Source organism: Oncorhynchus keta, chromosome 16, assembly GCF_023373465.1.
Source record: "Oncorhynchus keta strain PuntledgeMale-10-30-2019 chromosome 16, Oket_V2, whole genome shotgun sequence".
Classification (NCBI taxonomy): Eukaryota; Metazoa; Chordata; class Actinopteri; order Salmoniformes; family Salmonidae; genus Oncorhynchus; species Oncorhynchus keta.
Window position 1 is genome coordinate 9,605,818 of NC_068436.1, and position 18,151 is coordinate 9,623,968.

Consider the following 18,151-nt stretch of genomic DNA (forward strand, 5'->3'; position numbering starts at 1 on the left):
ATGGAAAATTACTGAGGATAAAAGGGGACAATACTACCGCCATATCTTAAATTGAAGCCTACTAGAATGTGTGTGTCTTCAGGCCTGGAGGGAAGCTAAATTCATTCCACTACCTAAGAATAGTAAAGCCCCCTTTACTGGGTCATATAGCCGAGCAATCAGCCTGTTACCAACCCTTAGTAAACTTTTAGAAAAAATTGCGTTTGACCAGATACAATGCTATTTTACAGTAAACAAATTTACAACAGACTTTCAGCATGCTTATAGGGAAGGACATTCAATAAGCACAGCACTTACAGAAATGACTGATGATTTGCTGAGAGAAAATTATGATAAAGAGATTGTGGGAGCTGTTTTGTTAGATTTCAGTGTAGCTTTTTACATTATCGATCATAGTCTGCTGCTGGAAAAACATGTGTTATGGCCCTACACCCCCTGCTATATTGTGGATAGAGTTACCTGTCTAACAGAACGCAGAGGGTGTTCTTTAATGGAAGCCTCTCAAACATAATCCAGGTAGAATTCCCCTTGGCCCCTTACTTTAAAAAAACTTTACTAATGACATACCACTGGCTTTGGGTAAGGCCAGTGTGTCTATGTATGTGGATGACTCAACACTATACACGTCAACTACTACAACGACTGAAATGACTGCAACACTTAACAAAGATCTACAGTTAGTTTCAGAATGGGTGGCAAGGAATAAGTTAGTCCTAAATATTTCCAAAACTAAACTGCTTGGAGTAACACTGTCATGGTCAAACCATATTGATACAACAGCAGCTAAGATGGGGAGAAGTCTGTACATGATAAAGCGCTACTCTGACTTCTTAACAGCAGTATCAACAAGGCAGGTCCTACAGGCTCTAGTTTTGTTGCTCCTGGACTACTGTTCAGTCGTGTGATCAGGTGCCACAAAGAGGGACTCAGGAAAAATGCAATAGTCTCAGAACTTCAAGGTCTCAGAGCAAGTGACGTCGCCGATTGAAACGCCACTAGCACGCACCACCGCTAACTAGCTAGACATTTCACATCGGCTACACATGTAAATCTCTCCTGGCCCAAAGTGGAGGAGATATTGACTTCATCACTACTTGTCTTTGTGAGAGGTTTTGACATGTTGAATGTACTGAGCTGTCTGTTTGAACTACTTGCACACAGCTTGGACAAACATGCATACCCCGCAAGATATGCCACCAGAGGTCTCTTCACAGTCCTCAAGTTCAGAACAGACTATGGGAGGCACACAGTACTACATAGAGCCATGACTCGATGGAACTCTATCCCACATCAAACCATGTGTTTGATGTATTTGATAACATTTCACTCCAGCCTTAACATGAGCCCGTCCTCCCCAATTAAGGTGCCTTAACCTCCTGTGGTACAGTCCAATAAATGATAGGATTACACACACAAAAAACATTGTTGACCATTTAGGCTTTAAAAAATAAAACAAATAAATCACATAGAAATACTTTAAATTATTACTTCTATGATAACTAGTATAAAATATATAGATAATTGTGGACATTTTCCATTGTTTTGGCACAATTATTCATTTGCAAAGTGTACAGGACTCTTATTCAGAAGAATTCCAAAAATCCGTGACTCGGAAGTACTTAGTTCTTCTTGCCTGTGTCACAGTTTCTGGACCAGAGTTTTGTATTGCCTTTGGTCGGACTTTTGCCCAAACCCCAGTGTCGGATTACAATTTCCACGTTAGCGTTTTTAAATTCGCGTTGGACTTGGTTGATAGATGTTATTTAGGCAACGCTAGCTAGCTGCTTACAATGGCTAACTGTATGGTTTTCCACACTCAAATAGCCTCCGTCATGGAGGTGCTAGCGAATGCAGCCGTGTCAGAGATCTGTAAACTCGTAGACGACGACTATGCAGTGTTTCGTTTGGAAATTTCTCAAAGCCAGAAAGAAAACAGGACATTGCGGAGGAAACTACAGCTACTGGAACTGAAGATGGCACGGGAGCGCGCAGAGAGGACAATGCGAGAGCGCGTCCTCGCAAGTCGTCCAAGAAGTGTCAAGATTCTCGACCAGTACAGAGGAATAGCAAGAGGTACATTTAGCAGAAGGCCAAGACTGCCAGGCTTAGCGCCCTGTTCCCCTCAGCGCACGTGTGGATTTACATGTGTTAAGTACATATGGTTGCCCAAAATTGGGTGTTAGTCAGTTTTTGGATTGCATGGAGTAATTCCCCTGATTCCTTTGTTCAAGATAACTAAGACACTATCATATTTTAACCAGATTCTTGATTTACAACATTTCCTTTTATTTACTCATTGAAAACAATATGATGCATGGAACATAATCAATCGATCTATAAATAGTATATCAAGAAGTTATGAGAAGTGTTACCTTACATACAATGTCAAAACTGTCAATAGTGTACCTAACCACCTCTATTGCCCCAATCACTCTCAGGTGAAGGACATCTCACTGGAGGCCACAGAAGCTTTGTGAAGCCAGCTGGACACAATACATGGAGAGATGACCAACCAATCACAGTTGATGAAGGGAATGGAACCTCAACCCAGCACATTATCATAATAGAGGTTAGTATAATAGTATTGCATAAAATGTTTTTGTTACTTTGTAAATCAAATGTGGCCTGTTTATTTCCGAAAGGCTCCTCTTCAGCTATTCACTTGCTTACAGTGGATTTGGAAAGTATTTAGACCCCGTTTCTTCTACATTTAGTTACGTTAGTCTTATTCTGAAATTGTTTAAAATCATTTTTTTCCCATCATCGATCTACACACAATACCCCATAATGGCAAAGAAAAAAACAGAATTTTTGATTTCTCTCACTGTCTAAAAAATAAACTGAAATATCACATTTACGTAAGTATTCAGACCCTTTACTCAGTACTTTGTTGAAGCACCTTTGGCAGTGATTACAGCGAGTCTTCTTGGGTATGACGCTACAAGCTTGGCACACCTGTATTTGGAGTTTCTCCCATTCTTCTCTGCAGATCCTCTCAAGCTCTGTCAGGTTAGATGGGGATCGTTGCTGCACAGCTATTTTCAGGTCTCTCCAGAGATGTTCAATAGGGTTCAAGTACAGGCTCTGGCTGGGCCACTCAAGGATATTTAGAGACTTGTCCCGAAGCCACTCCTGTGTTCTCTTGGCTGTGTGCTTAGGGTCGTTGTCCTTTTGGAAGGTGAACCTTCGCCCCAGTCTGAGGTCCTGAGTAGGTTTTCATCAATTATCTCAATGTACTTTGCTCCGTTCATCTTTCCCTCAATCCTGACTATTCTCCCAGTTCCTGCCGCTGAGAAACATCCCCACAGCATGATTCTGCCACCAACATGCTTCACCATAGGGATGGTATTAACCAGGTGATGAGCGGTGCCTGGTTTCCTCCAGATGTGATGCTTGGCATTCAGGCCAAAGAGTTGAGTCTTGGTTTCATCAGACCTGGAAATCTTGTTTCTCATGGTCTGAGAGTCCTTTAGGTGCCTTTTGTCAAACTCCATGCAGGCGGTCATGCGCCTTTTACTGAGGAGTGGCTTCCGTCTGGCCACTCCATTAAGGCCTGATTGGTGGAGTGCTACAGAGATGGTTGTCCTCCTGGAAGGTTCTCCCATCTCAACAGAGGAACTCTGGAGCTCTGTCACAGGGTCCACCGGGTTCTTGGTCACCTCCCTTCACTCTCGATTGCACGGTTTGGCTGGGTGGCCAGCTCTAGGAAGAGTCTTGGTGGTTACAAACTTCTTCCATTTAAGAATGATTTAAGGCCACTGTGTTCTTGGGGACCTTCAATGCTGCAAAATTGTTTTGGCATCCTTCCCCAGATACTTGCCTTGACAATCCTGTCTCAGCGCTCTACGAACAATTCCTTCAACCTCATTGCTCGGTTTTTGCTCTGGCATGCACTGTCAACTGTGGAACCTTATATAGACAGGTGAGTTCCTTTCCAAATCATGTCCAATCAATTCAATTTACCACAAGTGGACTCCAATTAAGTTGTAGAAACATCTCAAGGATGATCAGTGGAACCAGGATGCACCTGCCCTCAATTGCTTTGTAGAAAAATAACATATAATATTAATCAATAATATTGCTGTTTTATTTTTAATACATTTGCAAAAATGTCTAAACCTGTTTTCACTTAGTCATTATGGAGTTTTGTGAGTAGATTGATGAGGAATTTAGAATAAGGCTCGAACAACAAAGTGAAGGTGTCTGAATACTTTTAGAAATGCACTGTACCTCTACATCCTCATTTATCTCGTGAGACTTCCCTATGACATTGTTATTCAACTCATGTACCGGTAATAACCTTCTCTTTTCTTGTTTTAGTCTGCAGATGCAGAGGCTGCAGGTCCTGGGGTTAAGCAGGAGATGGCTGAAGGAGAAGAGAACCCACAGCACAGCAGAGACAGCCAGACTGCAGCGGCTGGAGCGCCCCCTGTAACCACGGAGGACCCCACCACCGCCCCGGCGCAGCCCAGCGGCATCACGGAGGTCAGTGGAACGTCGAACACCATCTTCAAGACAGAGACATGCCCCAAGACTTCAATGGTGCTGGGGCGACTGGGCTGTCCTCCTGCTCCCCACTCAGAGTATTTACTTCACGGTAACCTGACGACGGTTATGTCCCATCAGGACTCCGGTGACATGTTACAGACTGTCAATGATCCGTCCTGTTCATACGCTACAGAGACACAGATGATACCTGGTGACATGCCTGTGGGCTTAGATACACAGACTAATCCAATGAGAGGGGACTGGAACCAGTACAGTAGTAGTGTCTACTCTGAAGGGTCCCTAGATAAGAAAGGAGAGGGTCTGGTCGTAGATGAGGTGACTGTGAAAGTGGAGGATGACGTTCCTCTGACATGGAATGAAGACCAGACTCATTTAGGAGGACAGTCGCAGGGCAACACCAGTGACTTCTTAGACTACAGGGAAAGCTTAGAGACCAATCTAAATGTTGGGACCCACTCCCCTTTACATGCGTTCAGGGATTGCGACCCAGTGTCCACGTCAATGGGGTCTTCCGATTCACACAGCCATGTCCTTTTCGATCAGGTATTGAATTCAAACGACAGGGTCAGAGCCCAAGCTCGGGGAGGGGGAGCAACATCAGGCAAAAGTAAAGAGAAACGGTTCCTCTGCATGTTCTGTAACAAAGGCTTCAGCTGCCCCCAGAAGGTGGAGATCCACCAGAGGGTCCACACAGGTGAGAAACCCTACAGCTGTACCCAATGTCACATTCGCTTCGCCCAGGCTGGTGACCTGAAGAGGCACCAGAGGGTCCACACAGGGGAGAAACCCTTCAGCTGTACCCAGTGTAACATGCGCTTTGCCCATGCTGGCAACCTGAAGAGACACCAGAGGGTCCATACAGGGGAGAAATGATACAGCTGAGCCCAGTGTGAGAAGAGATTCTACCGCCAGCAGCCAGCTGAAGATGCACCTGAAGGTCCACACAGGAGAAAGGTGGTTCGCACTGCAGGAAGAGGTTCTTAGAGAGGAGCTACCTCAGGATACACCAGCAGAAAACCATTCCATTGAAAGTAACCATTCCAACTCGATTGCTTCTGACGTTTAGATCAAACCCTGCATTAAAGACAGATGAATTGTCAAAAGATCCACAGTTGCATTTGGAATTTACTAGAGTAACATATTTCAGTGTTGAATATTCGCAAGGAATGTTGCTTCCAGACATTGTAAAATATACACTGAGTGTACAAAACATTAGGAACAACTGCTCTTTCCATGAATCCAGGTGAAACCTACAGTATGATCCCTTATTCATGTCATTGGTTAACTCCACTTAAATCAGTGCAGATGAAGGGCAGGAGACAGGTTAAATAATATTTTTTGTTAAGCCTTGAGACAATTGAGACCTGAATTGTGTATGTGTGCCATTCAGAGGGACAAAATATTTAAGTGCCTTTATACGGGGTATGTAAGTAAGTGCCAGGCACACCGGTTTGAGTGTGTCAAGAACTGCAACGCTGCTATTTCCCGTGTGTATCAAGAATGGTCCACCACCCGAAGGACATCCAGCCAACTTGACACAACTCTGGAAGCACTGGAGACCTTTGAGTCAATGCCCCAACGAATTGAGGATGTTTTGATGGCAAAAAGGGGTGTAACTCAATATTAGGAAGGTATTCCTAATGCCTTGCACACTCAGTGTATAAGGCATATATAAGCCTAACAAAATGTATTTGAACTGTGTAGGCCAGAGGTTCCCAACTCCAGTCCTCGAGTACCCCCAACAGCACACATTTTTGTTGTAGCCCCAGACAAAAAAAAACAGCTGATTCAACTCATTAACTATGTTTCTGTTTTTCCAGGGGTTTTTCATTGACATTTAGAAAGTTTGCGTAGAAAATAGATGTGACAGTTGTCTATGGCGGTGCGTTTCCATTGAACTGTCTTGTGTCGACCAAAAACAGCAGACGTAATGAGTACACATCAAAAAAAGTACCTGTCCAAAGTTTGGACACACCTACTCATTCAAGGGTTTTTCTTTATTTTTACTATTTTCTACATTGTAGAATAATAGTGAAGACATAAATGGAATCATGTAGTAACCAAAAAAGTTAAACAAAACAAAATATATTTTAGATTGTTCAAAGTAGCTACCCATGACAGCTTTGCTCACTCTGAAATAGCACATTTATATAAGTATTCAGACCCTTTACTCAGTACTTTGTTGAAGCAGCTTTGGCAGCGATTACAGCCTCGAGTCGTTTTGGGTTTGACGCTACAAGCTTGGAACACCTGTATTTCGGGAATTTCTCCCATTCTTCTCTGCAGATCCTCTCAAGCTCTGTCGGGTTGGATGGGGAGTGTCGCTGCACAGCTATTTTCAGGTCTCTCCAGAGATGTTAGATCGGGTGCAAGTCCGGGCTCTGGCTGGGCCACTCAAGGACATTCAGAGACTTGTAACGAAGCCACTCCTGCGTTGTCTTGGCTGTGTACTTAGGGTCGTTTTCCTGTTGGAAGGTGAACCTTCGCCCCAGTCTGAGGTCCTGAGCAGGTTTTCATCAAGGATCTCTCTGTACTTTGCTCTGTTCATCTTTCCCAGTCCGTGCCGCTGAAAACATCCCCACAGAATGATGCTGCCACCACCATGCTTCACCGTAGGGATGGTGCCAGGTTTCCTCCAAACGTGACGCTTGGCATTCAGGCCAGAGAGTTCCATCTTTGTTTCATCAGACCAGAGAATCTTGTTTCTCATGGTCTGAGAGTCCTTTAGGTGCCTTTTGGCAAACTCCAAGCGGGCTGTCATGTGCCTTTCACTGAGGAGTGGCTTCCGTCTGGACAATCTACCATAAAGGCCTGATTGGTGGAATGCTGCAGAGATGGTTGTCCTTCTGGAAGGTTCTCCTATCTCCACAGAGGAACTCTGAAACTCCTTTAGAGGCCCTTCTCCCTCGATTGCTCAGCTTGAGTCTTAGTGGTTCCAAACTTCTTCCATTTAAGAATGACGGAGCCCAATGTGTTCTTGGGGACCTTCAATGCCGCAGAAATGTTTTTGTAACCTTCCCCAGATTGTTCCTTCAGCCTCATGGCTTGGTTTTTGCTCTGACAGGCACTGTCAACTGTGGGACCTTATATAGACAGGTGTGTGCCTTTCCAAATCATGTCCAATCAATTGAATTTACCACAGGTGGACACCAATCAAGTTGTAGAAACATCTCAAGGATGATCAATGGAAACAGGATGCACCTGAGCTCAATTTCGAGTCTCATAGCAAAAGGTCTAAATACTTATATAAATAGAAATAAAAATAATTTTGAAAAAATGTCTAAACCTGTTGTCGGTTTGTCATTATGGGGTATTGTGAGATCTGGTATCGTAAAAAAATATATTTTAGAATACGCCTGTAACGTAACAATGTGTAAAAAATCAAGGGTTCTGAATACTTTCTGAAGGCACTGTAAATAGCAACACCTCCCCCATAAGCATGTATGTCTCTTCTATGGATGTTATATCCTTGTAATTGCTACTGCTGTATCATCAAAGGAATTATCTAAGTGAGTCTCAGAAATTGCTAATATATGAATACTATCTGATGTTAGCAAGTTATTGATTTCATTAACCTTATTTCTAAGGCTACATATAATAATGAGTCATTTCTTTCCTGGGTAGCCTCTCAGAGACAGACATAATATAGAAAATAACAAAGTAAGAGAAAAAACAAACATTCAGCAGTCCATTAATCAGTTGTGTGTGTGTGTGTGTGTTTGCTGCGGGTGGACAATAAGCTTGTCATATCGGATGTAAGCAATGTACCCACACGCTTTGGCAGCTTTCATGGCCGGGTCAAGTTATTTTCTCTTCTGGCCCACAGCTTCAAAAAATGTGAAGAATTTTGAAGAGAATAATGGCCAATTGTTGGTTGATCCAGGTGTGGAAAGCTCTTAGACTTACCCGAAAAGGCTCAAAACTGCCAAAGGGGATTCTAACATGTATTGACTCAGGGGGTTACATACCTATCTAATTATGATATATTAGTGTTTTATTTTTCCTACTGCTAGAATTTTTCTTCTATTTTGACAGAGTATTTTGTGTAGATCGTTGACATTTTTCTTTTCAATTTAATCCATTTTAATCCTACTTTGTAACACAACAAAATGTGGAATAAGTCAAAGGGTATGAATACTTTCTGAAGGCACTGTAAATGAGGTTCCCAAATGCTTATTTCATAACTTCCATTCAACTACTTCATTTCTTTGCCAAGACACTTTTAATGAGAAAATTCATGTAGTTTATCAAACAGATTTGTAGTTTAGACGTGGTTTTCATATGATGCATTTAAACTTGTTTATGTTTAATAAACACTACACTTTCTAAGACTTTCATTGAGACTCTCTTTTGTATATTACATCTGATACCACCCTATTTTGCATATACCCGACAGCGCTTTATAACTAAATAAACAGTGAGCTCCATATTGGGACAGTGGCAATTTTTGTTTTGTTTTGGCTCTGTACTTGAGCACTTTCGATTATAAATGATACAATGACTATGAGGATTAAGTACAGACTGCCCGTTTTAAACTGAGGGTATTTTTAATCCATATCGGGTGAACCTTTTAGAAATTACAACATTTGTTGTACATAGTCTCCCCATTTTAGGGGACCAAAAGTAATGGCACAAAAAAGTGAGGTTAGAGAAGCACAAATATCATACCCCCCAAAAAAATGTGTCACTGTCCCAATATATTTGGAGCTTACTGTAGCTACACATACCCACACACTAACAAACCTACTGTACACGTCAAAATAGTTTAGTCAGGTTTGTCTGATGACTTTTGACTTATCATAGCTTATTTTTACCCACAACATCATATCATATTTATGTCCACCATGATGGGTTTAACAACAATGAAGTAATTCTGTAACTACAGTGTAGGACTCAAACATAGTGGGGATGGGTAAACACTCCATGTTGAAAGTCTGTTTATTATCTGTGTGTACGTACCTGAGGGAGTGTATGTCTGTGTAATCTGTATCACCGGTCTCTTCCAGGAGGAGGAGGGTCCAGAGGTGCTGCTGGTGAAGGAGGAGGGGTGTGAGGAGGGTCTGGGGAACCCTGAGGGGACCATAGTCATGGAGGACAATCAGACTACACCTCCTCCTGAACCCACAGCGGAACCAGCTGAGCAGCACAGGACCACACACAGTCTCACTGAGGTGAGCCCACTGTGAACTACTGTCTGAATGGTATTAGATCAGGTCTTCATTTTGTCTTAAGTATGGGACCATGCCATATAATTAGTATTAAACCATTAGTATTGTATTAAATCAGCTAACATGTTTTGAATTGTACTCATAGCAGTCCCTCATTGCCCAATCAGATTGATGCTCCATAGCAGGGTGCTCATATCAGATTTCTTGATCCAACATCCTCTCACTCTGTTTCTCTTACAGTCAGTAGACATGGAGGATGGGAAGCCTGATCTGCTGCTGGTCAAAGAGGAGACAATAGAAGACGGACCAGAGAGTGTTGATCTGCTGAGTGGACTAAAGATGGGGGAGCAAGGTAAGGGGGAAATACATACACCTGCTTCTACACCTGCATTGCTTGCTGTTTGGGTTTTTTGGCTGGGTTTCTGTACAGCACTTTGAGATATCAACTGATGTAAGAAGGGCTATATAAATACATTTGATTTGATATAGCCTAGATACAGTAATAGATCTTCAATGGGAACAGTGATGCACCTGTCTATAATTGATTTTTTTCATTCATAAAATGAAATCAATACAACTTATGTTTACATATAAAAACACACATTATAATGTATGAACTTGACCAGGTAATAGACTGAAAAAACTCCATATGTAGAATTCTCTGCCATGTTTGTAAAGTCTATTCTCTAACCTCTTCCTGCAGGTGGTTGGCTGGAGGCTAACAGAGGAAACTGGGCGACGATCTTGGATTCTAAGACGGGTGCAGTGGACAACATCACCGAGCAGGCCAGGACCACAGGCGACATAGTGGATGTCAGTGGAAGGGACAGCATCCTCAACTCTGGGCTGGTGAACAACACTGTTAACCACAACCAGAAACAGACAGTCGAACACAAAACAACAACCGATAATAGTCTCCATGACAACAGACTGGCTGAGACCAGGGTGAGGATTAGATTTGGTCTGCGGGGACAGGGAGGTATCCGTATGCGGCAAGAGAGAACAGACACAGACTTGGCTAGCGATGCTCCATCCTGCTCCTATAGTTGTGCTTCAGAGAGACTGATGGTGCCTCAGGTTAACCCTCCAACAGGTGCTGCCTTCAGCCTGTCTTCTATAGGATCTCTCAACTGGAACATGGACCCTGCCACAACACAGACACTCCCTGGCATTCGACCTCCTCACACTCCCCTTATGTTAAACCAGACCTCAGACAATTCCAGTGCCTCAACACTAAATAGCTACACAAGCCCATTGAGAAATGACATTAGTTGTGACACTATCAGCAGATCTGGTGGCAAAGAGAAGCGCTTCCCGTGTTCATTCTGTGGGAAAGTCTTCAGTTTCCCCAAACAGGTGGAGATCCACCAGAGGATGCACACGGGGGAGAAACCTTTCGGCTGCCACCTGTGCCGGGCCAGTTTCTCCCACTCGTCCAGCCTGAAGAGGCACCAGAGGGTCCACACAGGGGAGAAACCCTACAGCTGTCCGCAGTGTGAGAAGAGGTTTTCCCACCAACACCAGCTGAAGAGGCACCTGAAGGTCCACACGGGAGAGAGGCCATTCACCTGTACGCACTGCGGGAAGAGGTTCTCAGAGGGGAGATACCTCAGGACACACCAGCAGAAAATGCACACGGCCCATGTATAGAGTACAGTGACATGTAATGTAATACTAGTTTGTTTGTAGTTAATTCTGTTGGTTTTGGATGTAGTAGGGAACTATATGAAGTGAACTGAGTAGAGAATGAGTATGATGAGGCAGAGTAGATGATATGGTGATGGATGGTGTCTGTAAAAATGCTTCACTGATGAAAGTGACAACCTTGACCTGTTGTTTGATGCTGTTTTTTATAATGAGGAAATATTAGTGCCTTAATTCATGTTTACCTGACTAAATATTGAACACATTTATTTTGGTTATTGAACTACAGAAGGTATAGTGGATTTACATCTGATCATGGAATTACATCTTGGGTCCCTGATCTATACTATACAGAAATGTATAATTATGGCTATGAATGTCATTCGCTTCATAGTGATGTATCCTCATTAGGTACACAAAGGTAGAGAAATATGTAATATCCGTATTTTGCATATCTGGGTATTATTCTACACACTGGCTATTATTGTAATGAGCTCCGCCACCCCAAACAAAATCTTGTTTTACAACTTTGGACATCACAGAAGAGAACCGTACAGGACAGTAGAGTACATTGTACTGTGTTCTCTAATGTGGTCTACTGTACTGTACTGTTCTGTTGTTCTGTACTTTACTGTTGTTACAGGCTTTGGTTTTTACATTTATATTTCGTGGTTGGACTTGAGCACGTTGGGCGCACCAATTGGTGTCACCTCATTGGTCAGTATGTGTTACACCTGTGCTGGCTGTCATCTCGTTAGTCAGAAGGGTTTTCACCTGTGCTGGCCCAGTGCTCCAGATGGCTTGAGAGATGTGGAGGGTTAACACCTTTAGTGTATTTATTTTATTTTATTTTCACTGTTTTCGTTTTGTTCCACTTTTTGGTTTGCATCCAGTCTTTAAGTTTGGTGTGGGTTTTAATTCAGTTTGCCGTTTTTTGGGCAAATTTAATGGCCGCTCATGGTGAGTGTCTTTTAGGTCCCAGTTGTTGTTCGACAACTTTCAGTGGACAACCCCATGAGTGTCTTTCAGAACCCCACCTGTTTCGTTTTGGTTTTTGTTCGTTCCCCCTTCTGTTGGAGACCCAATTTCTGGTTTCAAAATAGGGGCTCGTCTGAGATCTTCAAGCCCAGGAGTATGGTAGTTGCTCTAATCTACTCTGAAGCTCTGCTTTGCCCAGATATTAGGGTGTTCAAAAGACACTTTTGTGGTAGAGTTTCTGTCACTGACATCCACCCTGAGAGCTTTGAAGATTGGTGGAATCATTTTGAAAAGTTGAACACAGGCTAATAAATAAAAAAAAGTTCAAAAAGCCATGGACTTTAAGTTGGAAGCGTTTGTGGAAAACCCTACATGGAAGATGCTAGAACAATGTACGAAGAAGAATCTGCTCGTCATTGCAAAGCATTGTGACATCAAAGTTGTACATGCCGATTCCAAAGCAGTATTCAAAGAGTTAGTCTATACTGCTTTGGTGGAGGAAGAAATGCATCCGGAGAGGGAAGGATGATGAAAAGGGTCCTACGGGTGGTAGAGTACACCCCATAGATGTGCAACTGTGAGAGGTAGAATTAAAGGCAAAAAGAAAACAGAAGCTTGAGCACAAGGAAAGGGAAAGAGAACATGCAGCCAGACAACAAGAACAGGAACGTGAGCATGCCATTAAGATTAGGAGAGATGGATCTAGAAGCATTCCGAATCCAGTGAAGCCATCTTGCACCTTCGTCAGATGTTGATCTTGGTCAGAACAGCCGACTTGTACCGCCTTTCAACATAAAGGAGTTGGACGTATATTTTACTCGGTTTGAGTGGATTGCCAAATTCCTAAAATGGCAGCGAAATACACTATATATACAAAAATATGTGGACACCCCTTTTAATTAGTGTATTCGGCTATTCCAGGCACACCCGTTCCTGACGTATATAAAATCAAGCACACAGCCATGCAATCTCTATAGACAAACATTGACAGTAGAATGGCCTTAATGAAGAGCTCAGTGACTTTCTGCCCTGCTAGAGCTGCCCCGGTCAACTGTAAGTGCTATTATTGTGAAGTGGAAACATCTAGGACCAACAACTTCTCAGCCGTGAAGTGGTAGGCCACACAAGCTCACAGAATGGGACCGCCGAGTGCTGAAGCGTGTAAAAATCGTCTGTCCTCGGTTGCAACACTTACTACCGAGTTCCAGATCTCCTTAGGAAGCTTCATGAAATTGGTTTCCATGGCCGAGCAGCCGTGGAGGAGAAATAATGGTCGAGGGCTGTTTTTCATGGTTCGGGCTGGGCCCCTTGGTTCCAGTGTAGGGAAATGTTAACGCTACAGCATACAATGACATTCTAGACGATTCTGTGCTTCCAACTTTGTGGCAACAGTTTGGGGAAGACCCTTTCCTGTTTCAGCATGACAATGCCCCCATGCACAAAGCGAGGTCCATACAGAAATGTTTTGTCGAGATCGGTATGGAAGAACTTGACTGCTGCTCCAAAGTGTTCTTGTGGGAAAAGCTGAGAAAGTGTACGCCGCTTTCTCTCTTGACCAGAGCTCAGATTATTACACTGTTAAAGTGTCTATCCTTCAGGCTTACGAGTTGATCTCTGAGACAACAGTTCCGTAAATGACAAAATACAGAATCACAAAGCAATGTTGAATTTGCAAGGGAACACGCGTGTCTTTTTGATCGGTGGTTTGGTTCTCAAGAGGTCAAAGACCTTGAGGATTTAAAGACACTCATCAAGCACTGCAGCAGTAATGGACGTAGGAAAGTGTATCTATAGGCTTTTGTTATTATTAGTGGCTTGGGTCTTTTTTAATAGAGAAATATTTCACTTTTTCTGTTCATCGGAGTAACAACATGAATTTGTGCATGAGGCACAAATAATGCAGTGCAACTCAAGTTTCTCCATCAGCTTTTTGGTCAATGTCAGTGGGGAGGAAAGGGAGAGCGGCTGTAGATCATTTGCATTCAACAATAGGGGAATGATTGCTTCCTACAAGAGTACAAAACATGTACATCTTTGAAAAGCAAGTCAGTTAAAGAGCTTTTTTATTGTCTTAAAGGGGTAGTGTTGTATTTTGAGACAGGATTGAATAAGTTAAGTAGCCAATAGGCAGAGGGTAGTATATAATTTGTCTGCCCCAAAAAACGAGGGAACATTGTTTGTGACTACTATGATTTCCCATTGAAGCGAATTCAAATGCAGTAATTCCGTTACAGAATTAGTAACATAACTATGAGTTTTAATCGCTTAATAATACATAAACAAACTATCAGTAAAAATACTATAACTAATTGGTAGGTATACTTATTACTTCTTTGAACTTCCATTATCCTCCCTCCTTGCGAGGGAGAGAAATTAGAAAATATCTTAAAGATATGTGGATTTGTAATATAACAGAATTACAAGGCACCAGCAATGTTTCTTAAACCTACAGAAGGCAAATAATTTCTCAAACTACACTTTACAAAAATATAAACGCAACATGTAAAGTATTGGTCCCATGCAACACACTATCACAGTTTATTGTGAAATGGACACAAATTACAGGCACGTGAAAAAGTCCACTTTGTGTGTATTACACCTTTTTTTTTCTTCATAATGTATTGGTGTACATTACACAAATTCCAAATAGTTGTGGCTAACGTTATCTAGGCTGGGGGTTAGGTTTAGGAGTTGGGTTAGGGGAATGGTTAATTAACACTAAGTATTTGCAAAGTAGCAACAAATTAGTAAGTAGGTGAACAGTAGGTAATTAGCAAAAACGCTAAAGTTATCCATGATGAAATTTGAACACAGAAACTTTGGGTTGCTAGACATATGCATTATACAACCTCCAATCCTCCCCGACCAACCATCCTCCTGTCACGCTCAATGGGTGTGGAGTCAGGCGCAGAGAGCAAAGGATGCGGGAAAAAAACAAGCTTTAACGTCCAAAATCAAAACAACAAAATAGTATTACCCAACACAGGCGTAACTATTAAAACAAATAGTACCCTTAGGTAAAATAACAGGACAGCGAGAAAACACAACACAACACAACACAACACAACACAACACAACACAACACAACACAACACAACACAACACAACACAACACAACACAACACAACACAACACAACACAACACAACACAACACAACACAACATACAAAAGAACAAGCCCGCACAACCAGAAGCGGGCTCAACGAACTTAAATAACACCACCCTAACAACCAAACAATGAACAGGTGCAAACAATTAGACAAAACCAAACGAACACAGAACAAAGGATCGGTGGCAGCTAGTAGACCGGCGACAACGACCGCCGAGCGCCACCCGAACAAGAAGGGGAGCCACCTTCGGTAATATTCGTGACACCTCCTATCGTTTCTGTCTTAAGTAACCTACTGTCATTATCTGTGATTGAAATGCACTGTATAAAACATTGTGTACTGCACAGGGAAAAAAATACTTTTTTTGTGTGCCTGTCACAAATTTCCAATAAGAAATTAGTGTCTAGTTCACAATAATCTATGATACTGGGTTGGTTTCATGAGCTGAAATAAAAGATCCCAGAAATGTTACATATATACAAAAATCTTATTTCACTCAAATGTTTTGCACAAAATTGTTTAAATCATAGCATTTCTCCTTTGTCAAGATAATTCACCCACCTGACAGGTGTGGCTGATTAAACAGCATGATCATTACACAGGTGCACCTTGTGCGGGGGCCATTCTAAAATGTGCAGTTTTGTCACACAACACAATGCCACAGATGTCTCAAGTTTTGAGGGAGCGTGCAATTGGCATGCAGACTGAAGAAATATCCACCAGAGCTTTTGCCAGAGAATTAAATGTTAATTTCTCTACCATAAGCCGTCTCCAACGTTGTTTTAGAAAATTTGGTAGTACACCCAACTGGCCTCACAACCGCAGACCACGTGTAACCACTCCAAACCAGGACCTCCACATCCGGTTTATTCACCTGCGGTATCATCTGAGACCAGCCACCCGGACAGCTGATGAAACTATGGGTTTGCAAAAACAGAAGAAGTTCTGCACAAACTAGGGAAGCTCATCTGCGTGCTCGTCATCCTCACCAGGGTCTTGACCAGACTGCAGTTTGGCATTGTAACCCATTACAGTGGGCAAATGCTCACCTTTGATGGTCACTGGCACACTGGAGAAGTGTGTTCTTTACGGATTAATCCCGGTTTCAACTGTACCCGGGCAGACGGCAGACAGAGTGTATGGCGTTGTGTGGGCGAGCAGGTTGCTGATGTCAACGTTGTGAACAGAGTGCCCCATGGTGGTGGTGGGAATATGGATGGCAATTTCAATGCACAGAGATACTGTGATGAGATTCTGAGGCCCATTGTCGTGCTATTCATCCACCGCCATAACCTCCATGTTTCAGCATGATAATGCATGGCCCCATGTTGCAAGGATCTGTACACAATCTGCTCAATCTGTGCAATATAAATATAAATGTCCCAGTTCTTCCATGGCCTGCATACTCACCAGACATGTCATCAATTGAGCATGTTTGGTATGCCCTGGATCAAAGTGTACAACAGCGTTTTCCAGTTCACGGCGATATCCAGTAACTTCCCACAGCCATTGAAGAGGAGTGGGACAACATTCCACAGGCCACAATCAACAGCCTGATCAACTCTATGTGAAGGAGATGTGTCAGCCAGAAGAGGACTGGCCACCCCACATAGCCTGGTTCCTCTCTAGGTTTCTTCCTAGGTTTTGGCCTTTCTAGGGAGTTTTTCCTAGCCACCGTGCTTCTACACCTGCATTGCTTGCTGTTTGGGGTTTTAGGCTGGGTTTCTGTACAGCACTTTGAGATATCAGCTGATGTACGAAGGGCTATATAAATAAATTTGATTTGATTTGATTGGTTGAATGTTTAATTCCATTGCTATTCACGCACAGATTTGCAGAGGTGGAAGCTGGACACACCCACAGCACCCTACCAGGCTGACCAGACAGGTCTGTGTAGCTGGAGGCCCTGCTGTAAACAGTGAAATTATATATTTATGTCTACTATTCACACCCTTGCCTCACACCCTTGCCTCCAGCTAGTTAAGATGTGCAACCACTGACTAACTATAGCTAGGGCATATCTCTAGTCCAGCAATGGATCCTGTTGTTTTGGCTGTATAGCATAATTTAATAAGATTATCAATGGTAAGCTCGGTAGCTTTGATATATTAGTCAGCTAAACATTTACACTAACAGCAGTTCATTAATAAGTCAATACACACTAAATCTTAAGTAGAAACTGAGAAATCGTACCTTATCTTGGTACTGTGGCAAAGTATGGGCAGCTACTAATCAATTAATTCATAGATAATAGATTAATAGAATGTAGTTAGAAGATTGGAATCAGCGGAATTTGCACAATAATGTCCCCAAGTAAGTAAACAGCTAGACACCAAACATGCTTCAACCAAGTATTATGCGTAATTATTGATGAGCACACTTCATTTCAGTATCGATTTTAGTTTTAGTAATCAAATTGAAGTTACTATTTCTGTTTAAAGCATTGGATTTTGCAATCACATAAATTGTTGCCCATGACAATTGTTTTCACACTATAACATAGAGAGAGATACGAAAATTGCGCAACAGAGAGGGCTGCCTCGCTTCTAGTCCTTAGGAAACTTTGCAGTATTTCGTTTTTTTTTTAAGTATTATTTCTTACATAGTTAGCCAAGAAAATGTTAAGTGTTATTACATACACAACTATTAAATATCAGAGCGGCGTCAACTTACCAGCACTATGACCAGGAATACGACTTTCCCGAAGTGGATCCTTTGTCCAAACCACCCAGGGCATCTGAC

General features: G+C 42.4%; 2 protein-coding genes across 3 annotated transcripts in view; one reads left to right on the plus strand and one right to left on the minus strand.

Annotated features, from left to right (window-relative positions):
- The window catches only part of LOC118395568 (neurotrophin receptor-interacting factor homolog), a 384,346-nt gene extending 367,440 nt beyond the window's left edge, over positions 1–16,906 (plus strand). Inside the window, exons 1-6 of one of the 2 annotated variants that reach the window (XM_035789406.2) lie at positions 1,599–2,073; positions 2,439–2,569; positions 4,321–4,485; positions 9,516–9,680; positions 9,918–10,029; positions 10,381–15,982. In XM_035789406.2, coding sequence (XP_035645299.1) covers positions 1,791–2,073; positions 2,439–2,569; positions 4,321–4,485; positions 9,516–9,680; positions 9,918–10,029; positions 10,381–11,327 — 1,803 coding nt within the window. In that variant the 5' untranslated portion in view covers positions 1,599–1,790 and the 3' untranslated portion in view covers positions 11,328–15,982. Of the gene's footprint in view, positions 1–1,598; positions 2,074–2,438; positions 2,570–4,320; positions 4,486–9,515; positions 9,681–9,917; positions 10,030–10,380 lie in introns of those variants that run through there. The other variant, XM_052465143.1, reaches the window with a different exon arrangement.
- The window catches only part of LOC118395564 (neurotrophin receptor-interacting factor homolog), a 238,501-nt gene that overhangs the window by 88,115 nt on the left and 132,235 nt on the right, over positions 1–18,151 (minus strand). The gene's annotated exons all lie outside the window — the stretch shown is intronic.